The sequence below is a fragment of the Peromyscus maniculatus genome, chromosome 11, assembly GCF_049852395.1.
Source record: "Peromyscus maniculatus bairdii isolate BWxNUB_F1_BW_parent chromosome 11, HU_Pman_BW_mat_3.1, whole genome shotgun sequence".
NCBI lineage: Eukaryota > Metazoa > Chordata > Mammalia > Rodentia > Cricetidae > Peromyscus > Peromyscus maniculatus.
The window spans coordinates 53231432-53259052 of NC_134862.1; the positions used below are offsets into that span (position 1 = coordinate 53231432).

The following is a 27621-nucleotide window of genomic DNA, read 5'->3' on the forward strand; positions in this document are numbered from 1 at the left end:
AATAAACTCATATAAGGTTAAGATACAGCAAAGTATAGTTGGTGAAGAGATTTGGGCCATTTTTTTAATTCCAGTATTTTGCATCAGAACAGGAAAGATGCTTTTAGGGTACCTCAACAATTAGCCAGACCCCACACACTGCAAGCTAAGGGTATAAGGAGTTTACTTAACTAGGTTGAAAAACTACTTTGAGATTACCATGTTCCTCTAACTTGGGGCCTCATATGAAAATCTTTCCCCAGCTTATTTGGAAATTCAAAGAACACAACAGCCATGATTCTAAGGACCACACAGCCACTAGCAGCAGATCATATCATACCAGTTTTGCAGGCATTCAGAATGCAAAAGTTACAAGATCATGAAGTTTCCACTCAGATTTTAAAGGAAGACCTAAGACGCCAGACAAATGGTCGGCAGGGCCTGAGACAATGCATGAAGCTATGTGAATAAACCTAGACACACAATACAGGCATGGAATATCTGCCACAATAACTTAGAGGCAAAGAGTAGAGCTGGCCTGAGCGAGAAGTCATGTGGACTGTAATAAGCCAAGCCATAGGGATGGGGCTTTCCAAGCCCACTGGAGCACACATAGCATTTTATCACCTCATATGCCACTTATGGTGGAAATGAATTTACAGGACTTGACATTTGTCCTCTAGATTGCAGGCTTGGTTTGGTCCCACTCCTCTCCATGCTTCATCTCTCCATTTTGTAATAATAACATTCATTCTACAGTTACATGCTGAAAGTATGAAACTTGTTACTAAAAATTTTTTAAATGATGATTTATTTTATGTATATGAGTGCTCTATCTGCATGTATGGCATTATTCAAGAAGAGAGCATCAAAATCTACTACAGATGGTTGTGAGCCACCATGTGGTTGCTGGGAATTGAACTCAAGACCTCTGTAAGAGCAGTCAGTGAGTGCTCTTATTTGCTGAGCCATCTCTCCAGCCCCAAAGGACTGGGTTTTTGTTGATGTTGTTCCCGTTTTTGTTTTTTTAACACAGGGTTTCTCTGTATAGTCATGGCTGTCCCAGAAATTCACTCTGTAGACTAGGATGGCCTTGAACTCACAGAGAAGAGCCTGTTTCTGAGTCCGGAGTGCCAGGATTAAAGGCCTGCACCACCATCTCCTGGCATTATTAAAATTTATAGAGACTCATAGCTAAGAGATTTCCACTTCAGGACTTTAAGCTGCACCCTCTGAAAAAATCTGGAACTGTTGAGATTTCAAGGACTATCAAAGATGGACTAAATACATTTTGCATTATGAGACAGACATGAGTCTTTGGGAGCCACAGATATATTAATGTTTGAACAGGCGATGTGTTAAAGGCATGGTCCCCAAGTGATGGTGCTATTCTGGGAGTTTCTGACAATTTTAAGAGATTAGACTTAACAAAGAAGTAGTTCACTGTCACTGGGGTTAAATCCTTGACTGTCCTTTCCCTGGTCCTTCTAGTTTCCATACACACACCCCACCCTCTTCCTCCCACCCCCCACATTTCTCCTATGTACCATGAGTTGAGTAACAATGCTTTCTACGACAAATTCCTTTCTATACAATGATGCTCCTCTGTCTTCCCACACATGGGTCCAGGATTAGAACCACAGAACTCTGAACTGAAAGTGAACAAAAATAAATATTCTCTTCTATGTCTGTTCTCATATTTGACATACTGGTGAAAAATTCTAACACAGTAAGTAATCCAGAGTAGGTTCTTACAGTATAGGTTACAAACAAATCTATGCTATTTTATTCACGGGACTTGAGCACCTCTGGGTATTAGTAACTATGGAGAGATCCTAGACCAACCCCAATAGATTCCAAGGGACAACTGCATTCTTCCAAACTTAGAGAACAGGGGAATACAATGAATAAAAAATGCAAATGTAAATTGTAACATCTAACTACCCCATTTTCCACATACCTTTACATAAAATCTGTACTACCTACTGAAGAAACCCTTACCTAATCTGTTCAGTCTGTACAATCCCTTCTTTATGGCCTTCCAAACGAGCTGCCAATCTCTCTTTATCAAGACGCACACACTCTTCATCCTAAAAATAATCACTGGTTAGTAACATTTTAAGTTTTATTTAACTTTTACATGAACAAATCACTACACATATCTTCTTGCCAAGATTACCAGAGTACAGTTCCATGAAATATTGTACTTAAATCAACTTTAAGACCTTTTACTTTCACAAAGACAACAGTGTATTTGGATCATGTGAGTCTGGAACTGATTTCGGAGGTTCCTTGACTTACAACAAGGCTTAAGAAACCACATGTGATGGTTAGTTTTATGTCAACTTGACACAGGCTTGAGTCATCTAAGAGGACGGAACCCCAAATAAGAAAATGCCTCCATAAGATTGGGCTGCACACAAGCCTGAAGAGCACTGTCTTAATTAGCAATTGATGTGGGAAGGCCCAGACCACTGAGTGGGGCCAATCCTGGGCTGGTGGTAATGGGTTCTATAAGAAAGCAGGCTGGGCAAGCCAGTAAGCAACACCCTCCAGGGGCTGTGCATCAGCTCTTGCCTCCAGGTTACTACCCTGTTTGAGTTCCTGTCCTATTGCCCTCAGTGATGGACTATGGATGTAGAAGCAAAAGCCAAAAAAACCTGTTCCTCCCCAACTGCTTTTGGTTACAATGTTTTATCACAGCAATAGTATACCAAATTAAGATACCACAGTAAATTTAAAACATAATAAGCTAGAAATGTGTTTTACACATCTACCTAATAAATATCATAGCTTAGTGTTGTTTACTTGAACATATCCACTAGCCTCCATATAAAATGGACATCTCACATTTTATTAAAATTGTACTGAAAGTAAGATAAATTTGTCTAAACATGTATGTGTTGCTTTTGCGTCATCAAAAAGCTTAAAAAAAAAATCACCGGAAACCATCTGTAAGTTTACATTATGGTGCCCAGACATCTAATTCTAGGTGTTCTCCCAACCATTACTACTTTCATTCACAATAATAATAATAATAATAATAATAATAATAATAATAAATTCATTCATTTAAAAATGTTTTTAAATTGGTTTCTGTGTACTGAGTGTTCTGTCTACATGTGCACTATGTGTACGACATGCATGCATGGTGCCTGCAGAAGAGATGGAGTTATGGATGGTTGTGAATCCACTAGTGGATGCTGGGAACTGTTAGGTCTTCTGCACTTGTTCTTAACTGCTGAGCCATCTCTCCAGCCCCTATAGAGCCATTCTTCTTTAAAAAAAACAAAACAAAACAAAACATTTATTTACTACGTATACAGTGTTCTGCCTCCATGTATCCCTGCAGGCCAGAAGAGGGCATCAGATCTCATTACAGATGGTTGTGAGCCACCATGTGATTGCTGGGAATTGAACTCAGGACCTCTGGAAGAGCAGCCAGTGCTCTTAACCTCTGAGCCATCTCTCCAGCCCTAGATACATTCTTAATGAAAAAAAAAAAAAAAATCTAGCTTTTAAAGGAAGTCTTCATCAAAGTTAAATTTTTCATTTTGGATACCAATTTTTTTTTCATCTGGTGCCACCAGTCCCAAAATCTACCAAATACAAGTCCAAACACTAGAAGAAAAACTTGAATTGCTTTCAAAAGACAAGTTCCTCGACACATTAAAATCTTCCTACAAAGTTCCCAATAGACTATTTCAAAATCTTATCTAGCAAGGGTGAGTGGTTCATGCCTATAATCCCAACAGTCAGGAGGCTGAGGCAGAAGCATCAAGAGTTTAAAGACAATATTGGCTACAACTGTGAGCATGAGGTCAACCTGGGCAATATGATTTCTAACTTATATTAGGAAGCCATGTGAAATTTGGTTTGAAAGATAGGTGGCTGATTAAGAAAAAAACCAATGAAGTGACACCTATCTAGGTCAAAGTTTATATTCAACAAATAAAAAACAAGAAACAAGTCAATGAGTAAGACTGTATGAGACACATAACACAACGCATTAGCATACTTGAGACAACAAAGGAGAAATAATATTAGGCTCCAATCCACGCTCTACTAGTTTTCTACCATGTAAACGTGTGAAAACAGACACATCAGCAAAGATATTTTAACAAATGCATTTAATTTTTATCATTTGTAAGGAAGTTATAATCCATGATGGTCAGGGTCCTCAATAAACTAGTAATTTCAGAAATACAAACTAGTTTTAATCAAATCAGAAATCCTGACCAAGTTTTCTTTTGCCTCCCATGGTGTCTTCAAAAAATTCAATTTGTTGAACTACCTACTAATACAAATGTTTACATTGTAGCTTATATATGACAGAGAAAATATAATGCTGCTTCCTGTGGATGTTTCAAGTTACTGGAAGCTTCAGCATTTAGCTTTCTTGGGTGTTGAATTTTTTTTCAAATAATTACATTGTGATGCTTTCATATTTCCAAGTCAATGATGACCCTAAATGCACTCACTGTTTTCCTAGTGGCAGAGCTTTCTTTCATCCAGGAGGAAATGGAGAAACTTTCAGTTTTACTGCCACAAAACTCACACCCATTATAGTAGTGTGGCTTAGCAGCCAGACTGCCTTGGTTCTAATTTGGTTCTACATATCTCAGTAAGTCACTTTAGGGTGTAACCTATCTACTCACTGATATTGAATCTAGGGCCACCAAATTCAAAGAATGGTGGTAAAGAGTACATGACTTAACATACCTAATGCATTTAAAGTATCATCTTGTATACAACGGTAACAAAGGATTAGTTATCAGTACTTAAAAAGTATGAGGTTCCTGTCTCAGAATAACTAAAAGTATACTGTTTTAAGATCAGATTGTTAATGACTCCACTGTATACACTTGCCGACCAACATTATCCTAGTCGCATTCTTCATCCTTACTAGTAGATGCTTGGCCATTTACATATCAGAAATAATTTAAAGAATATATGTATATTCTAAAATAAAAAGATACATGGTTTCTAGTATTGTTGACACTTGTGAAGAAGTGCTAATTCTTTACTATAAACTGATACATGATCTATTTAAATATTTGCTGGATTTTAAGTTTCTAGTAAATTGTTCTCTGTGTCCAGAGGTTTTCTATGCATACAATTAATATGGAGCTTGCTACAAATTTATATAAGTCATTAATGTGTATTTCTGTATGTAATTAAAATTCCTGAGGATATCTTACTCAGAATACTAACTGGTCTACTAACGGTAATGGCAATTTTTTAACTGTCAAAAGTACACATCATGAGTAATATTATCTTCTGAAATATACATAAACTATGGCATGGCTCCATCTACTTAGTTAACTTTGGTATTACTTTACATCGCTTTTTTTTGGTATTACTTTACATACACTTTTTGGTGCTGAGAACACATCTTCCTTAGCTATTTTCAAAGCACAATATAGTTAATTAGTTACAACCATTATACAATAGATACTCTAAAAGAAATTCTATTTGTTCTCTATTTCCAATAAATGTTACAGTGAGAATCTAAAAATAACTTCAAAAGACTTGGGTATGAAGGAGATGGCTGCTGTCTAATGGGCTTTGGAGAGACAGTTGGATTCTAAAGGTCCTACTATACAGCTCTAATGCACTGTGAACTCACAGCTCCAGGGACCCTTAGGAATGGGGCCTGACTGAAAGGAGCACAGGGTGTGCTCTGAAATGTTAATGTTGTTCCACACCTTCCTTCTCTGCTTCTCTTTGCAGTAAGGTGGGCAATTCCCGTCCACCATGCTTTTATGCCCTATTCCTTCTAGCATAGGTCCAAAAACAGTACGGCCAGGCAACCATAGGCTGAAATCAGGAATCAAAGCAAACCTTTCTTTACGCTGTTCCCCTTGGGAATTTGTCACAGTGATAAAAATTACTAACACACTATCCTAATCCATTTGTGCTCACTAAAACACTAGAAATCTAGAATCTGTGCCAATATTTTTACTGAATTAACAGTAAGTACTTCACATTTTACAACTCTGAAAAGTAAAGCATATCCCCAAACTACTTTATTCTATAAGTCAGAGAACCAATTCTGGCTCCCACCATCTTACAGTTTTATTAGAACAGCCACATCTATCAATTTATGTGTGATTTACACGTTTCCCCACTACAGCAACAGAGAATAGAAAGATGGAGGAATAGCAAGATGGCGGTGCAGCAATCAAGACTGCAGGGCCCTGAAATCCTGAAATAATAGTTTCTTACCCTAGGTCTACGACATTGTTTTCATCAAGTAAGGCAAAGAACAACAAAGAAAAAAAAATGGCATATCCACCACAGAGCTTAATGCAGTAACGCATTAAGTCACCTATTGATCTATTTCTGGGGGGGGGGGGGGGGGGAGCTGCTAGAATTACTATGAAGATTTTGGTTTTTGTTTTTGTTTTTCAAGACAGGGTTTCTCTGTGTAACCCTGGCTTGTCCTGGAACTCTCTCTGTAGACCAGGCTAGCCTTCTACTCACAGAGATCCAGACCAGGCTAGCCTTCTACTCACAGAGATCCACCTGCCTCTGTGTCCCAAGTGCTAGGATTAAAGGCGTGTGCTGCCACTGCCCAGTCTATGAAGAACTCCTTTTTCTACACAATTCCAAGTTCAGTACAAAATAAATTGTTTTAAAAAGAGTTCTGTTACCTCAATTCGTGGTTTCTTTGCTTCTGCTAAAACTTCATCTGCAGCTCTTTTGACTATAAGAAAAAAAGCAGCAAGTAAGTGTGCACTTTAGGAAAGGGGAGTTTAAAGGTCAAAGATAAAGACATGGTGTACCTTGAGTAGACCGCTGAAGACCTATTTCCAGGGGGGCGCTCCTATCTATGCTGGCTGATGTTGCTGAAAATGGAAACGAAAAATCATATAAGCAGACCAACATCTGAGCATTTATTTTGGATGTTATTCCAGGGGAAATATTCAAGCTTTATTTTATTTCTTATATCCATAGGAGGATTTCCCTAGGTAAAATGATTTAAAAAGCAGCCCTACAAAAGTATTTTAGTAACAAGATGACTCTGCATTTGAACATCTGTAAAAGAAAAAATGATTTTTAACAATTTAGCTTACAAACTAGTGAGATGCTAATTACTAAAGTTAATTGGTCAGTTCAGATTATACTCCTCTATAAAAAAACACACATTTAGTGAGTATGCTTTCCCCAAATACTTAAAAATGCACACTATCATATTAACATGCAAATTTTAGTTATTCACAATGGGTAAGACACTTCCAACTATCCTTCAAATTATTTTGGTGACTCAAAATAAAACTATTAAAAAGAAGAAGAAGAAGAAGAAGAAGAGGAGGAGGAGGAGGAGGAGGAGGAGGAGGAGGAGTAGTAGTAGTAGTAGTACCTGGCCCCTTCCACCAAGTTCCTACTCCCCTATATAACTAGTTTTTGTCTTATATATCCACCTACAAATACAAGAAATACAAATACTGTATTTGTACCTTTGTACACAAAGGCAGCATAATACACAGAATATTCTAAAACTTGTTTCCCATTTTAAAAAAAGCACCTTTTACATACCAGTATGTAGGGTAGTTCCCTAACTTCTTTTTCATTTTACAGCTATGGGGTATCCTGTTGTATGGAATAATTATAATTCATTTGACTGGTTCCCTATGAGTAGGCAGCTCAATTCTAAGTAGTTTGTTATTACAAACAACAGCATGAAGAAACTTCACATGTATGCTACTTTTTACATTTAATATAATATAAATATAATACTCTAGGATAGTTCCAAATGTAGGAGTTCTATTTCATCTGAAATGAACTGTCAACAACTTCAGGAAGATTATAAAGTAACACAACCAATGATGCCGAATGCTCCCTTGCAGCCTCACCAGAGCTCACTGACAAACAGCAAAATTTAAAATCTTATCTTTGTATCCTTTAAATCTGCAATTTATTATAAAATAAATCATATCTACAAGTGATTTATCATCTTTTCTGTTAATTATATGTTGATTATAACTATTCAAGTTGTTGGTCTTTTATATGTCTTTTTTAATAACGTCACACTTCATATGCTAACTAGTATAACTGATTCTATAGTTGAAACATTTTCCCAGTATATCAGGCCTTTTGTTTTTTCTCTTGTTTGTTTGTTTGTTTTCAAGACAGGGTTTCTTTGTGTAACCCTGGCTGTCCTGTAACTAGCTCTGTAGACCAGGCTAGCCTAGAACTCACCAAAATCCACCAGCCTCTGCCTCCCAAGTGCTAAGATTAAAAGTGTTCACCACCACTACCTGGCTGTTTTTTTATGATACAGGACTTTTTTTTATTTTTATCAAATATTAACTGATAATCCTACCTTCTTCCATTGCTCTGACATGTCTTTATTTAAATGTTAAATTGATGTATTTCTGGAGTCAGATGCACTATCATCATACTATACGGCCAGTTTCTCATTTGTATTTCTTATCTAACATATGAAAGTTATTTTATTAATGTATTTACTCATTCTCAGTTTTTAAATCATTAGGTCTTTAAGTTCTACACTCCAGAATGATTAGTCTGTTCTCATTGCTTTTCCTCAAATTGTTACTTTTACCAAGTGAAATTTAAATTTATGTAGTTCTATTGTTCAAGAAAAGTTGTCTTTTGTTGAGATCATGCTTTTAAACGTGTAGTTCATGTTAACAGTTAATGTCTTTAAGCTATTAAATGCAATGCTATCTTAACTACTTTCAACTTTTTCATTGAACTAGTAACATGTTTTAAAAATATAAAAAAAAATACATTTGAGAACTAAATTTGTCCTATAGAAAACACAAGAAATTATGTGAATAAACAATTCATTGAGACTCTCCTAAAGTGAAGAGATTTACCAGGTGCATCTGAGACACTTAGTAAAATTGAAAAATCCTACACTCCCTTCATACATTTTTTTAGGAGAAAATCCTAAGAAGAAAAAAAAAATTATATATATATATTTTAAAACAGGTATACCATAATTCTCATGCTCCAAATAATTAAATTTGCTTTGATTTAAAACAGATTAAAAATAAAAAGCCTGTTTTTGATCTTTCCATCTCAACTGCCTTTGCAGGAATGGAATTCCTCCTCATTCCTTGTTTACCTTGTATGAAAGTAACAAGACATTTACATTCTATGCAATGCCCAGCATAATTCAATTTAAAAATAAGCATGGAAGGCCAGTGAGCTGACTCATCAGGTACAGCCATGCCATACATACCAGCAATCTGAATTGGATTCTTTTTTTTTTTAATGTATTTATTTATTATGTATACAGCATACATGACTGCTGGCCAGAAGAGGGCACCAGATCTCATTACAGATGGTTGTGAGCCACCATGTGGTTGCTGGGAATTGAACTCAGGACCTCTGGAAGAGCAAGCAGTCAGTGCTCTTAACCTCTGAGCCATCTCTCCAGCCCCTGAGTTGGATTCTTGAAAGCTACATAAAGGTAGAAGAAGAGAACTGACTCCAAGTTATTCTCTGGCCTCCACATACAAGCTGTGGCACATACACCCACACACACATACAATCTGGAAAAAACAACTGTAAAAAGTTACACATATGCAGAATGAAAATCACACAAGAAAACAGTCCTGGAGGTCTTCCTATTACGCACTCTCTACACACACCAACACTACAGCTTAAAAACATGTGGCAGAATGTTTAACGTAACTGCTATTAATGGCTTAATGATAACAATAAATTCCATCATAGGGAAGGTGAGATCTATTATGTTCCTATAATACTAAATGTAAGTATATGCTACAAAAAAATTATTCGTTCATTCAACTACTATATGCTGCTGTTCTAAACTCTTTAATGAGTAGTAAAATAAGACAACTGAAACAACTGTTCCTTTAAGGTTCACTCTCTAGTAGACAATATCCAAGTAAGCAATAAATATAATTTCAGATAATAAATATGGGATTTGTTTAGAAAATAAATAGGATGATTACATATAGACAGATATGAGGGTGGATGTTATTTCGTATTTTAGAATGGAGAGATGTCTTCACTGACAGAACAGTACTTGGAAGACTATTTGAGCATCATGGAAGATGACAGCCCAGTAACGACACGGACAACTGAGAAGACAGAAAGAAATGCAAACGCAGAGGCTCTGAGATTAACTAAACCAACTGAAAGATCAATACACAGGCTGCTTTGGTAAAGGAAGAATGATGGAAGATGAACTCAGAGATTTAGACAGAAACATGGTCATGGAGTCCACACGGTAAGAAGTATGAGATTTATCCTAAGTGTGCTAGAACCCACAAATAGCCTTGAGCAGACAAATGGCACAATTAAATTTACATGCTTTTTCAAAAACAAATCTTGTTAGATACAGAATAAGCTGTAGCAAATAAAGAGTAAGAACATATGAGAAGGTTTTAGCACAAAGAGAAGTGGGACAGGGTTGGAGTAGAGTGGAAAACTCACAGTTTTCAAGGGAGAGAAAAGGACTTACAAATGTTGTGAATATGTCAGAAAATCATTTCACTGGGGTTTAAGGTCTAAGTCATTGCATGAAGTTACATAAGGTACCATCCCTTCTTTCTAAGATGAGAAGAACAGACTCACTGTTTTGTTTCATGTGGGTGGAGATGGGAAGGAGTAAATTGGGCACTCTATTTTGAACATGCTCAATTTCAGAAGCCTGTTAAACATTTAAAGGAAGATGACAACAGTGAATTTATAAATATGAAGCACAGTCACTGGGAGATGTATGCAACTGACTCTTGAACATGGGGGTTGGGGCACTGATTCTCTCATCAAGTTGAAAGTTCACGTATAAATTTGACTTCTCAAAAACCTGCTCAAAAGAATTAATACATTGCTGTTTACCAGAAGCTACTTAACAATAACATAGGTAGTAACCCATATTTTTTATGAATGTACCATATAACACATACATAATATATAATGGAAAAAATATCTAAGAACTGCAAGAAGTCACTTTTTACAATAGCATACAACATTCTGAAGGGACAATCTCATTACAAGAGTACATGACGTTTTAAGCAGACACCTGTGCTGCCTGAGCTCACTAGAACTGTCAGAGGAAATCATTATAAAGCTGTAACATACTACCCTTGATTTTATACAGTTATGACTTAATACTGCATTGTATGTTTACATTTCTCTCAACAGTGAATGGTATCAATATGGTATAGAAATACTATGTGACTAGGTTCTGATAAGTTTTAATTGTGTATAATAGACTTTTGAATTATAAATGAATAGATTATTTATTACATACCTTTTTGTCATTGTACTTTTTTTTTTTTTGGTTTTTCGAGACAGGGTTTCTCTGTGTAGCTTTGCGCCTTTCCTGGAACTCACTTGGTAGCCCAGGCTGGCCTCGAACTCACAGAGATCCACCTGGCTCTGCCTCCCGAGTGCTGGGATTAAAGGCGTGCGCCACCACCGCCCAGCGTCATTGTACTTTTTAACTTATTTTTAAATTAGTATATAACATGATAATATACTTTTCATAATTTTTTTTGTGATGGCTAATGTTTTTCAAAACAGTCACAAATCTTAAAAAAAAAATCCTCACTACATATTAGTGGACTTGTACTTATCAAACCCATGTTGTTCAAGAGCCAACTACATTTGGAATTCGGCAACATGAATAGGACATTTACAGCATAAATCTTGGATGGGGTCACCTAGAGATTTTAGAGTTACAAGAGAAAAAGAGCCATAGAAAACTTCCTAGCTAGTTTTATGTCAACTTGGCACAAGCTATGTGGAAGAGGAAACCTCAAAGGAGAAAATGCCTCTGTAAGATTATCTGTAAAAAAAAGCCTGTGGTGCATTTTCTTGACTGATGACTGATAGGAGTGGAGGGCAACTCACTGTGGGTGATATCAACCTTAGGCACCATGATGGTCCTGGAGGCTGTAAGAAAGCAGGCTGAGCAAGCAATGAGAAACAAGCCAGTTAGCAGCAGTCCTCTACTCCTCCAGGGCCTCTGTATTAGTTCCTACCCTGACTTCCCTGGATGATGGAGTATGAGCTGTAGGATGAAATAAACACTTTCCTTCCCAAAGTGATTTTGGTCATGGTGTTTCATCACAGCAATAAAAAACCTAAGACAACTTAGGTACAGAAGTGACAAAAATACTCTGAAAGGTAAACAATGAATAGAAAGAATACCCAAAGTCTAGGGTCCCAAAATGCCAAGGTAAGGACTTCAAAGAAGCACTCTCCAACAGTATCAAATCTTCACAGGTAAAGGGGGTAAAAGGAAACAAAGATGTGGCAACTCTCAAGTTTCTCTGACTTGAATGGGATGGTGAGGATGAAAGCTAGGCAGGAGGAACCTGGAGCAGGCAAAGAGGAAGCAGTGATATTATGTCAGTTCTTTTTTTTATATGGAATCAGCCGGGTGGTGGTGGCACACACCTTTAGTCCCAGCATTCGGGAAGCAAGGCAGGTGAATGGAGCTCTGTGAGTTCAAGGCCAGCCTGGTCTAAAGAGTGAGCTCCAGGACAGCCAGGACTACATAGAGAGACCTTGTCTCCAAGAGAGAGAGAGAGAAATGTGGAATCAAAAATAATTTTTAAAGAATAGTTATTTGTACATGTATTCTAAAAGGTAATGATTCAGAAGAAAGGAGAAAACAGTAAAGCAAGACAGAAATAATAATTTACAGAGACAAAAGTCTTTGATACCATGAATAGAACCCTCATGCAAGGGTGGAGAGACAGCCTAACAACAGACAACGCTGTGCAGCTGCAGGGAGAAGCACACAGACAACTTCAGGTAAGGTATTTAGTGGAAATACAAACTTCCCACTACATCTTATTTCATAGGGAAGACTGGGAAAAAAAAAAAACACACAATGTTTAAAAGTGGGAGCAATTTTAAAACTACTCACATGCTTCCCCATTGAGATATCCAAGTAGATCTTTTCGGTCAGGTCTTCTAACCACAGGAATATTTTCGGTCTGAAGCCAAAATTTTAAATTAGATATTGAATGGAAGCAACTATGAAACTTGATAAATATCATGTAATCTCTGAATTTATCTAACAATCCTTAGTAACATGTATTTAAAGTCACATTTGTTTAAAAAAAAAGCTAAAAATTATCTAAAATTCTTGAAAATTTCTCAAATGTTAATTTTCAGTAATTTTACTTTGGAAATTTCAGAAAGAAATTCAAAACACTTATTTGAAAGTAAGTAATAACTTTATCTTTTCTCAAAGTATCAATCTCAGGCTTTCTCAACCCTCAACTTTACTTTTTTTTTGTTTGGAGACAGGGTTTCTTTCTCTGTGTAGCCCTGGCTGTCCCAGAACTCACTCTGTAGTCCAGGCTGGCCTCAAACTCACAGAGATCCGCCTGCCTCTGCCATCTAAGTGCTGGGATTAAAGACGTGCACCACCACTGCCCGGCTGTTACTTAATTCTAAACTGTACTCAGGATGTTATGCACATACAGGGACACTATCTTTTCAGTCCCAATGTTGACTCACTTAATACTTTGTAGTATTTTTTCCCACACACAGACCAAACCTCTTCGAACTATTCAACTGAAACTCTTCCAAGTAAACTACATAAACCACTAAATACAATTTTTGATAATTAACAAGTACATGAGAAAAAATGAACTCTAAGAAAATGTTAATTGTAGTAGTTTGCCACATTAGAGCCATGTGAGGAACTGCAATAAGAAGTTGGCTCAGCAGCTAGAGCTCTGGCTGCTCTTGCAGAGAAGCAGAGTTTGATTCCCAGCACTTCTGTCAGGTGGCTCACAACCACCTGTAACTCCAGTTCGGGGAAAGGGTTAGATTCCTGTGGCTGCATCTGGTACCTGCACTCATGTACTCATGTGTACTTAAGACACAACACAGCCGTATAAGTAAAAATAGCACATCTTTTTAAAAGATGCTTAAAACAAATAAAATGTACACTTAGGCATCAAGTCATCTTTGGGCCAATGAATTTTGCCATTACCACAATTTTCCTTTATCATTTTTCTAATGTAAAGAGAGTGAAAGAAAAACTGGTTACCAAGGGATTACAACCTTTGTCAACTATTATAAACAACAATGAAGTAATAAGAACCCTTAGTATCACTAGCCAATTACCTCACAATGACCACTATATGTCACAACACCCAGTACTTGCACATACTTTTTTCTGACTTAGCTGAACCAATAAATCACAGAATCTTTTTTAAAGGTCAGGCTGAATTTTAGTTTTTCCTTATGAGTAAATATACAAGTTTAAAAACCTACAAGTACTTCTGTCATTGTCATTTTTTACACAATCTCAGAGTCTGCTAAGATATTTCAGAATCCCTTCAAGTGTGGCGCACACTGGAGCCATCTAAGAAACTGCAGGTCTGCTGACACTAGAGGCCCCAGGGGTCAGGAGCACCTATCTACTCCAGGAAGAGCTGGTGTGCAACAACCAGCAAGAGCATGGCCACGGAAAGAGCAACCTCTGCTCTGCACGACCACAGAAGGTTACATGTCTGCTGTCCCCCTGGAAAATCCTTAAGAAAACAAACGTCACATCTTACAGGACTTGGAAATCCTGGGGTCCACAGTAACAACGGTAACTGGTATGAACTACAACCACTCGACATGAATATAATCTTTAAATCTCTAAGTACTTCAATTATTTAACAAACAATTCTAATTGCTTGATTCACTTTTGTTTTTTTTTGTTTGCTTATTTTTTGGGTTTTTTTTTGTTTTTGGTTTTTGGTTTTGGTTTTGTTTTTTTGAGATATGGTTTCTCTGTGGAACAGTCCTGGTTGTCCTGGAACTCGATTTGCAGACCAGGCTGGCCTCGAACTCAGATCCACCTGCCTTTGCTTCCCAAGCTGGGATTAAAGGCGTGCACCAACACCGCCCAGTGCTTGATTCAGTTTTTATTTAAAGATCTAATAAAGAACAATGTAATGGTCAATTGCTAATATTTTCCCTACTGCTTAACAGTGATTTTTTTAAATGTATTTAACACTGAATGTTTCTTGCTCAGAAAAGCAGTCCTACTGAATACTGAAGCCCATTCAACGATGAATCCTTTCTCAGCTAGTCCAAATAACAAGTTACTATTCCAAAACCTCAGCTATCACTGCTTTGAAGGCAAGTCTTCCACAACATACTGCAATGCAGCAGCAGTGTCAGACACCAAAGAGTGGCTCTACTGAAGGCAGGCAGGTACAATGACGGTGCCTGTGAAGGGTCTGTTTAAGAACTGTAAAACATAAAAGTACTATTTTAAATGAATACAATGCAGTAAAGTATGTAATAAGTTAACACAACATTTAGAATGGATATTTGAATATATCAGCAAATCCAACCCTACCAAGGGATCTGATAAGGCCCTCACTTTCAATAAAAGCTAAAGGGCTGGGGTATCTCTAGAAGAGTATTTGCCAGTATGCATGAAGCCCTAGGTTCAATGCCCAAAACCATAGATACAAGGCATGATTCCACACACATCTAATCCAAGCACTGAGGTCGAGAGGCAAGAGAATCAGAAGTTCAAGGTCATCCTCTACTACATAGGTGCTGAAGGCCAGCCTGGGCTACATGAAACCTGTGTTCCTCCAGCACCCAAAAAAAGTATCTGGGGAACCATCTTATTTGGACATTTATGGCAATTTGCAATGTCAAACTCAAATAAATCTGAATCCTATTTACTTATCAATTTTTAAAAGTCTCTTGCCTTTGGAAGAATCCCACCATAACAATCTCTGTAAAATGAAGCATTTTTAATTATTTCTAATGATTTCCTCTCAATAATGGATTTTCAAACACTGAAAAAGCAGATAAAACTGAAAAACAATACATCTGTCACTAAAGTACCAAAATAACTACACTGTTTAAAATTCTAAAAGTATCTGTTCATGTTGAATTTATTTACTTATTGGGAATTTCATACTGGAGTACTGAATTTACATCATTTTTACCCCTCCCTGCCCTCTATTATGTTTATACTAAGAAAAGTTTTCTTGAAATTAAACTGTAGTTCTGAATTATCAGAGTTCTTCCACCAGCTTACACATTTTTGAAACATCTATGAAAGTGCTTTTAAAACTTCTATTGTTATGCTGGGCAATGGTGGAACACGCCTTTAATCCCAGCACTCAGGAGGCAGAAGCAGACAGATCTCTGAGAGTTCAAAGACCAGCATGGTCTACATAGAAAGCCAAGAATGTGCACAGAAACTCTGTCTCAAAAACCAAACAAACAAACAAAATGTCTATACTGTTATAAACATTACCTAAATTTTACATGAATAATGAATGGTCAACTAAAACAACTGAATAAATCACATAGCAACTTAATATTGACACTCCAAAACAATTTCAGACATTTGAAACCCATGAGGGAAAATTATCTATACCAAACACTGTTTAATCAGTGAAATTTTAAAATGAATTCTACTTACAGCTGCACGTCGGACATAAACAGGATGAGAAAGGTGTACATTATTAAGTAGAAATAAGATAGAATCCAATGTGTAGTATTCTCTGGGTTGGCCTTCCTTTCCAGTCCTAAAATGATTAAAACATGAGTTTTATTAAGATTTTTAAATCAATTATTTAACCTTAGTTACATGTACTCATTTATATATCTACCTGATTATCTAACAATGTAGTTATAACAGCAAAAAATATACATGCAATACAAACTCTTATAAGTGAGTTGTTGTTGGGGCAAAAAAGACAAAATAAAAAAAATGAAAGAAACAGGGAGAGCACATAAATTCATACTCTAAAATACTATATATACTTTTTTCTTTTCTATTTTTAAGACAGGCAAGGTCTCATGTATCCCAGCTGGCCTCAAATCGGCCACACAGCTGAGGGTGGCATGTTGTATGTGGTGCTGGAGATCAAATACAGGAACTCATTCATGCAGGGCAAGCACTCTACCAACTAGGCTACATCCTCAACCTCACTTTACACATATTTTAAAATAAGACCTAAATTGTGTTCTGAGCTCTGTCAACAGAGAAAGCAACCCAACCAGCTGCTCAACGGGAAGATCATTCAAAGAAAACTAACTGCTCAGGGGAAGGGATCACTAGGGCTGGCTGCACTTAAAAAATGAACATCTTTCTAACAAGTTCTAAACAAGATACTGCCGTACAACATCCTCAACAATACTCTGAAAAGGAAACAGGATGAACTTCAATGGCAGGATCCTTGTAACATCTCTCAAACTAGACCAGTGACACAAAATCAAAATATAATTCTGTGATTCAACCATGTAGTCTTGGGAGTACAAGCTCTATAATGCTAGCACATACACAGCTTTCTACTTTTCCCTTCCCCCTCCATCTGTAGTTATGATGGTTAAACTATATGAATCTATCTGAATGCAGCTCAATGTAATTTGTCCTAAACCTACTTTACTAGGTTCTATTATCACTTTTCTTCTAAACTGATACATCAAATCAGCCACTACTCCTTAATTATGTACAAAGTAATGGTAAAAAAGCAAAAAGCACTGAATGCATTAAGGGTACTAATTAATCTTTTATATATGTACATATTTAGATGTGCATACATGTAGAAAATAACTATTGAAGATTTGATATTAAAAGTTTCAATTGTAGCCGGGCGGTGGTGGCGCATGCCTTTAATCCCAGCACTCGGGAGGCAGAGCCAGGTGGATCTCTGTGAGTTCGAGGCCAGCCTGGGCTACCAAGTGAGTTCCAGGAAAGGCGCAAAGCTACACAGAGAAACCCTGTCTCGAAAAACCAAAAAAAAAAAAAAAAAGTTTCAATTGTTTCTAAGTTTTACTTTTCCACTCATTTATAAGCTCTTGTCAAAACATGCTCTTTCGACAGGTGGTGGTGATAGTAGTAGTAGCAGCAGCAGCAGCAGCAGCAGCAGCGCATGCCTTTAATCCCAGCACTCGGGAGGCAGAGCAAGGCAGATCTCTGTGAGTTCGAGGCTAGCTTGGTCTACAGAGCAAGATCCAGGACAGGCACCAAAACTACACAGAGAAACCCTGTCTGGGGGCGGGGGGAGGGGGGGGGATGCTCGTTGCAGGATTCATATCTAAAGATCTAAAGTATGCAATTCCCTATACTGGAAGGTTATTCCACCATTTCACTCAGAATTCGTATCCATTCTTTAAAAGTTACTCGTCTGTTCATTCATTTATTAAAGGAAGGGACATTGTAAAATGGACGCATGTCAAACACATTTCCATGAAACCCTCTCTAAATATCCCACAAACACACCTAGAAGAAAACAACTTTGGGGGGGGGGGCGTTCAAGACAAGGTTTCTCTGTGTTGCCTTGGCTGTACTGAAACTCACTATGTATAGGCTGGCCTGGAACTCACAGAGATCCGCTGTAGCCTGCAGAGTGCTGGGATTAAAGATGAGCACTGCCTGTAAACAACTGTTCCCTTCCTAGCAGCTAGAAACATTTCGAATCAACGTAATCTGTTTCATCTTTTCGAGCTACAATAGGTTAGCCTCCAGTAAGGCAGGAACCAGGGTTTTCAGCTTTTTTCTATTTCTCAATTTAAACTTATTTATACCTTGAGGGTTGTTTTTTGGTTTGGTCTGTTTTTGGTTTCTCTGTTTAACATGGCTGTTCTGGAACATGCTTTGTAGACCAGTCTGGTCTTGAAATCAGAGATCTGCCTGCCTCTGCCTCCCGATCGCTGAGATTAAAGTTGTGCACCCCCACGTCCGCCATATCTTGAGTTTTTTTTAAAGAAAAATATTCATTAAAATCCAATAATTCTGCGTAATTTATTTGAAGGAGCAAAACACGGTAAACTCAGAATGTCACTTAATCAACATTTCAAAAAGAGAATAAGTCAAAAGAAATCTTAAAATTTTCTAGTTCTTTAATTGACCATTCATGAAGTCATTCGAGCAAAATGGGTACCAAAATTCTGACTCCATGATTCTAATTATCAAAGTGAAGCATCAATGACAGTAACATCATTAAAGAGGCCCCAGAGGATTACTCAACTTGATCCTCGGTGACTTCTTGAGTGACTTAAATTCAAGGCATGCATGGATCAATATTTCCAAACATTCCTCTTTCGGGCGCTTTCCGAAAAAGCAGAGGATCAATTTCTCAGACCCGTACGTATAACTCAACTCCATTTCACCAGTAACTTTCTCCCCAGTAAAGCCCTGCTTTCATCTCGAACACTGATTTTTTGCAGACTTCCAAACTCTCCCAATCTCTTTCTTTCCTGAACTTCAAGTCTATTCCTTCCCCCCACCCCCTTGAGGAATAACACCATTCTCCCCAATGATGAAGGGGAGGGGGAAAAAAAAAAGAAAGAAAGAAAGAAAATTACCCAGGCGCTCCAAGAGCCTGGGGAGACAGTTGCAACACATGGCAGCCTCAGGGCAAAAAAAAAAAAAGAACAAAAAGCAACTCAGTGGCCGCCAGATGCTGTGCTTTTGTGCTCCTAATACCTACGTTCAGGTAGACGTGCACCAGCCCCACAGGGCGCGGACAAACCGATCCACATGGGTGAGCACCCACTGGGAAAGTCAGAAACTCCCAGGGTCCCTTTCCCTGTGGCTACTCCAACACGGGGGGAAAAAAAAAGACTTGACCGCTCTACAACCCGCTCCCCCTCTTCCCTCCACACCCTCAAAGTGCAACTTCGGCTCCAGAGAAGAACTTTTTCCACCACCACCACCACCACCCCGCTTCCCCAGAGCACCCGTTTTTTTCCTCCCGTCCCCGAGGGACTCGGAGGGGGAGGAGGGGGTCCAGGGGAGGAGAGGTCGCCCGGGGGCGCCCGACGCGACCCCGCCAACCATCCCTAGGCCGGAGCCACGGCGCACTCACCCCCACACGACATAGTTGGTCTTCACGTTCTTGGGCCAGGAGAACTCCCCGAAGATGACTTCGTCTCCCTTGACCACGATCTCCTTCTTCTGGATGTTGTACTGTCGCAGGACGCTGAGCACGTCCGCCATCTTCGCCCCCCTCGCTGCCGCCGCCGCCGCCGCCGCGGGCCCCGGGCACCGCCGTCGCCGCCGCTGCCGCCGCCGCGCCTGCCGCCGCCGCCGGTCCCCGTCCGCCTCGCCCTGTCCGGCCGCCGCCGCCGCTGCCGCCGCCGCCGCCGCCGCGAACCAACAGCCGCCGCACTAACAGCCGTCCGCGTCTACGACAGCAGCACGGGCAAGTAGCCACCCAGGCCGCCGAGGACCCCGCGCTATATAAGGCAAGGCCCCGCCGCGGGCTGCCCGCGGAGAACGCCTGACGGACCCCACGCTCCGACCCGCGCCGCGGGGCCGCCGCCAGGGGGCGCGGCGACCGCCCGAGCCGGCGAGCCTCCCAGACTCCCGCCGCTGGGGCGGGGGGTGGCGGGGGGGACACGCTCGCTGCCGAACTCCCGGGAAACAGGGAGCCCGCCAGCCAGCCAGCCGGCCACGCTGCTCCTCCCTTCATGCAGAGGAGCTTTCAGTGCAACTGGGCGCGCACCGGGCGGGCGAGAGCGCACAGCTTGCACCCCGGGCGGGCGAGCCGAGCGAACCCAGCGAGCCGGGCGAGCGAGCGACAGGTGCGCGCGCACCTGCCAGAGCGCTTCTGGACTTGCGGCCCTGGAGCGCGCGCGGAGGAATCGACTTTCCGAAAGCTTCGTTCTCTGTGCTGTGCTCTCTTAGAGCAAATTGCCGAACCCGTAGAACTGTGGGCATCGGACCCACGCTTAGAGAAAGGGCTGGAGGTCCCCGTGGTCAGGATAAGCTATGACAGAAAACTGGGAGTTTGGAATGTGGACGTTTTGGAGTTTAGGTTGAGTTCTGATTCGGGGGTGGATTTGCAAAGAAAGACAAGACGAGTCGGCTGGAAAACTATTCGTGCACCATTCACAACGCTCGGTTAGTGGACAGAATAAAATTAACACGAGATTAAGCTGAAAGCATCCTACAGAGTCTACGAAATAAATTGTTGACTCTTCTCCTTCCTTGGAAATAACTTTTTCCATCCGGTAACTTCTCCCAGGTAATCACAAAAAGCCTCAAATGGTTCCAGGTTGTGAACAGAAAAAAATATATATATCCTTCAGAAACCTCAAACCGGACCACCGGGTTTTTTGTTTTTGTTTCGTTTTGTTTTTCGAGATAGGGTTTCTTTGTGTAGCCCTGGCTGTCCTGGAACTCACTCTGTAGACGAGGCTGGCCTTGAACTCACAGAGATCCCTCTGCCTCTGCCTCCTGAGTGCTGGGATTACAGGCATATGTCATCAAGGCAGGCCAGACTGCCAGATTTTTAAGTGGCACTCAGCAGGTTTATTGGTACACTTATGGTTATGGGAACCTAGAAATTAATTCTACATACCATGCATTGGCTATGTACCCTAAACAAACATATACTTCAAGCTAAGTATTTCTTTCTCACTTCTCTATGAGGAGGCGGCACAATTTTGTAATTGTAATTTGTAATTGACATAACCAAATTTCTTAACCTGTTTTGAAAAAAAAATGAAATTTTGTTGTGTACGGCAAAGAGTATTTCCGATTTGGAAGTATGGGGTTAAAAAATGCCTATCCCACAAAAGATGACCTCCCTTCAATGTGTCTCTGAACCTCACTGCAAATGCAGGTAATAAAGAACCGACTGAGCTTGGATATCCCATGCACATCTCTGTATTTATGCCTATATCACAGCTCCCCGAGGTGTTTGGAATAGAGTTTGCTTCTGGTTAATAGACTCCAGTGGTCTGGACCCCATTATTTGCACAACTCCAGGACCCAACAGTCCTCTTTATTTGTGTGCTTGCCTAGGAAATGAAAGGACTATAGACCTATAAGAGCATATGTATATTTAAACTATTACTTGGTACAGTAACAGCTCCTAGAAAATATTGAATTAATAAGTGAAAAGATAAAGGCTCCTAGTACATTTTTGCTTTGTTTTGTTTTGGTTTGTTTTGGTTTGGTTTTTGTTTTTCAAAACAGAGTTTCTCTGTGTAGCTCTCTGTCCTCGAACTCTCTTTGTAGACCTGATTGTCCTGGAACTCAGAGATCCACCTGCCTCTGCCACCCAAGTACTGGGGTTAAAGGCATGCGCCACCACCACCTGGCTGTAAATTTTGAAGTAATAAATTCACAGATAATTTTAAAGAAGCTAAGGATTCGTGATGAGTTAAGAAAGTCAACAATAGTACTCCCAAATGATTATGAATTTTATTTCATATACAAATAATTTCCAGGCAATTCCTCTTTTTGATTAATTTATGTTTTTAAGGTTAATGATTCCTAAACTCAAAGTTGTAAGATATGTGATTAGTTATTTATTGTTAATAAATATTGCTGAAATTTTTACAGCATTGTTGTTATACAAATACCCTTAAATTGGCCCTCTAATGTTTGTTAAGTCAAAAATGTCAAAATATAATAGATAATAGTGGCAGTAGAACCAAAACTTGGGAAATTAACCAGAAAAGATACTCAAAATAGCTTTATCTTGGGCAGAAGCTGTGCACCTCATAGTAACACATATATGTTAGTGGTAACCAACAGCTTTCTAGTTTGACTTAAGACCCATCCAACAAGAGGGAAATTATACCTGGTACTGAAGAACTAGCTATCTACCCAGAGCTAGTAAAGTCATAGATCTTGAAGGAGAACTTACACCCACCACTTTACTAAATCTGCATAATCCCTAACTACATCTACCCTATCTTAGGAAATCCAAAGTTTTATACCTAATTTACTTTGTATCATATCTAAGGAAAACTGCAACTATAACTATCTAGTCTTCAACTCCATCAAAGACCACAGAAGGATTTATTATCATTAAGTAAACAAAAAGCACATTGTAAACAACTTTCAAAAACTCTAGAAATGACAGAGACATCTGACTGCCTGGACAATCACCCAAAGTTCCTCTGCAACATTGGGACATCCATCTTCAGTCTACATGCCCATAGTATCTGGCAGACTTTTCAATGAAGTAAGAAATTGGAAAGACTGTCCTGCCTATATTGACCAAGTTTGTCAGTCACTTTCTTCTGTGTCCTGTAGAATGTCTGACAGTTTCTTCTGTGAAGCAGGAACCCTGAAGGACCATCCCACCTTGTTTTAGCAAAGTTCAGTGGTCACCATCCTATAGGTCCTGCATGTTTAGTTTATACAACATTCTGTCAAGCAGTTCAAACAAGAGGAGCTTCTTGCCCAAATGGCTAGTCTTGCCACATTTAAAGCAAACTCCATTAGGAGTTTCTTCAATGCCCATCATCTCTGAAGTAAATTTGTGCTGTCAGGAGCAGATGTGTGTCATTGTCATGAAAAGCCCTAAGTTAACAAAACATTTTAAATGCCATATTCTGTAGGTCTTTGAAAAGTTTGAGGACCATATATCTATCTAAAATCTATCTCTATATGATCTGGAAAGCATACCTAACATATCTGCAATTTTGATGGTTATAAATGACTAACCAATAAACTATGTTTCTGATTATCCTATATAGTTTATAATAATAGCTTTTAAAAACTAGAACTTGACCCTACATTTCCAAATGAAGTGCATAGGCATAATACTGCACACAAAAATAGAAACATACATACAATATGTTGTAAAAAAAAAAAACCTTAAATTTGTATCAATATACAAAATCATTTAAACAAGAATAGAAACATATATACAGTGTAACAAAAATAGCTTTAAAATTGTATCAATGTACAAAAATCATTTAAACAAGAGCAGAAACATATATACAATGTAACAAAAATAACTTTAAATTTGTATCAATATGCTATATTCCCCTAAATGATAACAAACATTCATAGCCCACCAAATAACCAAAACCACCCACACCCCCCCAACTCTTAGGAATGTAGGCCTAGTTTTCTCTAGACTGCTTCCTGCTGTCTGTGAACAAAGCCATCTTTTTTAGGGGCTGAGAAAATTTGAGATAATGGCCAAGTCCTAGCCACAACCTTTGTAGATATGTATCACCTGTCAAGAATCAGGAAGTCTTCCCCATCAAACCTGATCCATATTAGTCCTGAAGGAATCCATAGCCTCTGGTCTCCTGTGGGAACAGAACTCCAAACATTTTTTATTTCCATTTGAAAAATACATTTTTTGCCTTTTTAAAAGTTAAGGCATTCATAAAGTATCTAGGTTGGTTCAGTTTAGCAGTCCAGTTCATAACCCCATGCCTCTCAGCAGCTATTGCTTGCTTGTCAGCATTCAAAATTAGAAATCAACACAATACTATATACGATACAGACTCCCTTCGTGTTTCCCATCTTGCATGGCTTTATTCTTTTATATTACTTTTACCATCTCTTTAAAGACTCTACTTTTTTAAACTCTTTCTATAACTGCCTGTACTTATTTTCTTTTCTTTCTTAAACCTACACACATTGTAAAACACACTGGAACCTGTTTAGAGGTATTTTTTTTCCAATCTGGACCTCTTTTACTATGTATCTTTTAGCCTTTTTTGACTGTGTAAGCAAACCTTTAAACTGCTAACCTACATCTGGCTCCTCATCTGGACCTCTTGTACTATGTATCTTTTAGCCTTTTTTGACTGTGTGAACAAACCTTTAAACTGCTAACCTACACCTGGCTCCTCCCGGCTGCTCTCTCAGCTGGCTCTGCCTGCTTGTAGTTTCCTGAGAGTCAAACCTAAAGCTGGGGGTCCGTTTGGAGGTTTGTTTGATGTGGAATTGCATTCAACCCCCTAGCTATGGATTGTCAGTGCCCTGCGCTGTTTCAGGCGTTTTTTACTTAGTTTTTTGTTTCTATTTAGCATGAAAAATGCTGTTTAAGTACTTTGCTGTACAGCACGTTTATTAAAGGAGCCATATCCTCTTTTTTTTTTTTCCAAAGCTTTCTCAAGCCCTATGGGAATATGAGCCTCACATTGGTATGCCAAAATGTTGTTTGTTTTTTGCTCTTTTAAGGGGGTCTACTACTTAGCTCCCAAATAAATCATACACGGAGGCTTATTATAACTTATAAATGCCCAATCTTAGCTTGGCTTGCTACTTGCCAGCTTTTCTCAACTTAAAGTAGCCCACCTACCTTTTGCCTCTGCTTTTCCTTTTCTTACTTCTATAACCTTACTTTTTCATTCTTACTCTGTGGCTGGATGGGTGGCTGGCCCCTGAAGTCGTCCTCCTTCCTCTCTCATTCCTTCTTCCCAGATTTCTCCTTCTTTATATTCTCTCTGCCTGCCTGCCCTGCCTGCCCTGCCTATTTTTCTCTCCTGAATCACCATTGGCCATTCAGCTCTTTATTAGACCATCAGGTGTTTTAGACAGGCACAGTAACACAGCTTCACAGAGTTAAACAAATGCAACATAAACAAAAGTAACACACCTTAAAATAATAGTCCCCCAACACTACATTCTAAATATTTATGCCCACAAATAAGTGTAATTCTCACCCTTCCTCAAGAAAATTTCTCCTTGTGACAGATAAACCACAACTGATCAAATGCAGAGTTGTGGAACCCAGTCCCATCAGACACATCTAAAACTCCTACACACAAGGCTCAGGGATCATTTCCAAAGAGGAAATGGAAATATTGAAAGTGTCAGAGGAACAGGAATTTTGCTGTGGGATTGTCTCCTAGAAATGTCAGAGAAGGGGCTGGAGAGATGGCGCAATGGTTACGAGCACTGACTGCTTTTCCAGAGGACACAGGTTCAATTCCCAGCACCCACATGGCAGCTCACAACTGTCTGTAACTCTAGGAGACACAGGTTCAATTCCCAGCACCCACATGGCAGCTCACAACTGTCTGTAACTCTAGGACCCAACGTCCTCACACAGTCATACATACAGGCAATAAATACATATAAATAAATTTACAAAACAAAAAAGAAATGTCAGAGAAGCTACACTCTTATGTGGCAACCTAAACGTGAACAAGAAATGACACCAAGAGACATACTAACATAGATGAAAGAATGCTCATGAGGCCTCAACCCTAGAGAAAGAACTACAGGCAGCAAGGAACACTGAGAGAGGGATGAACCGTCTTCCTCAGGGAAGAGCACACTAACTGGTTATCCAACACCAAATGGTAAGCCTGAAAACATATACGTGTGTGTGTGTGTGTGTGTGTGTGTGTGTGTGTGTATGCCTGAGCAGGTCACATTTATATATTTACATATTTAGAACTGTGTATATGTAACAACAATTTAAGAAAAGAGATATGAATTTGAAAGACAGCAGAAGAGGAGGTTCTTGGAAGGAACTGGAGGGAGGAAAGGGAAGGAGGGATGTGATGTAATTCTATTATCTCAAAAAATTAGATTAAGATCTATTGATTAAATGGCTGACCAATAATCAGAAAGTATCCTGCTTGTTTGTTTTATAACCTGGAGCTCATGGGTCTCTTATACACACATATACATGTACAGGCAGATCTTTGTATGCTCGTTGAATCCTAGGAAGCTCTTTTTACCGTATCCCTAGTGTCGCTCTTCCCAAATGTTATAGAGCTGGGATCTCACAGTGTTTCTACACATTACCTTCTTTTCCTTGTTAGTGACCCCATAAGCATCTTCCGTGTTTTCTCATGGCTGACAGCTCACTTATTTTTCAGACCAAGTAATAATCCATTGTCTAGATGTGCTATGAGTCAATCAGTTACAAACCAAAGGAAGTCTTGGTGGCTTCTGAGTTTTGTCAACTTCGAGGTTGAGTCAACCTCATATCAATATCTTTACCCAATCTTTAGTACGGATGCAAGTTTTAAGCTCCCTGTGTAAATACCAAGATGACAGATTGCAGGGTCAAATGATAAAAGAATATTTAGTTTTGTATCTGATTCAATTTTCTCTCCTTTCTTAGCATATCTACACTTAATTTCTCTTCTTTACCTTTTGCATGGAAGTTTGTAATATAATGTATAATTCATCCAAGTCCACTTTCAACTAACACTATGTTTTACAACAGATACTGTGACTACCTTATAATAAATACTTTTAATTCCTACCTCCCATCCCCATCACTAATTTTCACTTACAGAAAAACCATGTGTATTGGTCAATTTTTCACTGATATTGCAAAGTTCCTGAGATGGCATAAGAGGAGAAAGATTTCTTTTGGATTTGTTTTCACAGGTGGTCACTGGCCCCATTGATTTGGTCCTCAGATGAGCTAGAATATCAAGGCAGAAAATGAATGCATGATGAAGTAAAGCTGCTCTTCACTGTGTGGCAGCCAGGAAGCAGAGAGAGAAAGGGGAGGGGTCAAGGGAAAGATACAGGCTCCAAAGCCTACACTAATCTACTTCTTCCCAGTAGAGTCTACCTCCTAACATCCCATTCAACTATGAACTTATCAATGGGTTCATACATTGGTGTAGCTAGCACCCTCAAAATTAAATGTTTTCTCAATAGGACCAGCAGCTGCTGACTAACCCTTTCACACAACGGCCCTAGGGAGGAGGGAACACTTCATAGCCAAATGATAACAAATTTATTTTATTTTTTTTCCGGAGCTGAGGACCGAACCCAGGACCTTGCGCTTGCTAGGATAACAAATTTATAAATGCTTATATGGACACACATCCACATAAGTACACATAATATGTATGTTGTTGCTGTTATTATTTTCATCAAATTAGTCATGTTAATACAAAAAAAATAAAGTTAGTACTGTAACTTCATGTGTTCCTTCCTTGGTGTTCTCCCTTTCTTTA

General features: G+C 39.0%; 1 protein-coding gene across 1 annotated transcript in view; it reads right to left on the reverse strand.

The window, feature by feature from the left end:
- The window catches only part of Cdc73 (cell division cycle 73), a 112128-nt gene extending 92153 nt beyond the window's left edge, over positions 1-19975 (reverse strand). The window contains exons 1-6 of the mRNA XM_042258265.2: positions 19791-19975; positions 16397-16502; positions 12863-12932; positions 6768-6830; positions 6636-6688; positions 1981-2069 (exon numbers count right to left, since the gene is read on the reverse strand). Of these exons, the coding sequence (XP_042114199.2) occupies positions 1981-2069; positions 6636-6688; positions 6768-6830; positions 12863-12932; positions 16397-16502; positions 19791-19921 (512 nt within the window). The 5' untranslated portion in view covers positions 19922-19975. The remainder of the gene's footprint in view (positions 1-1980; positions 2070-6635; positions 6689-6767; positions 6831-12862; positions 12933-16396; positions 16503-19790) is intronic.
- Between the last annotated feature and the right edge of the window lie 7646 nt (positions 19976-27621).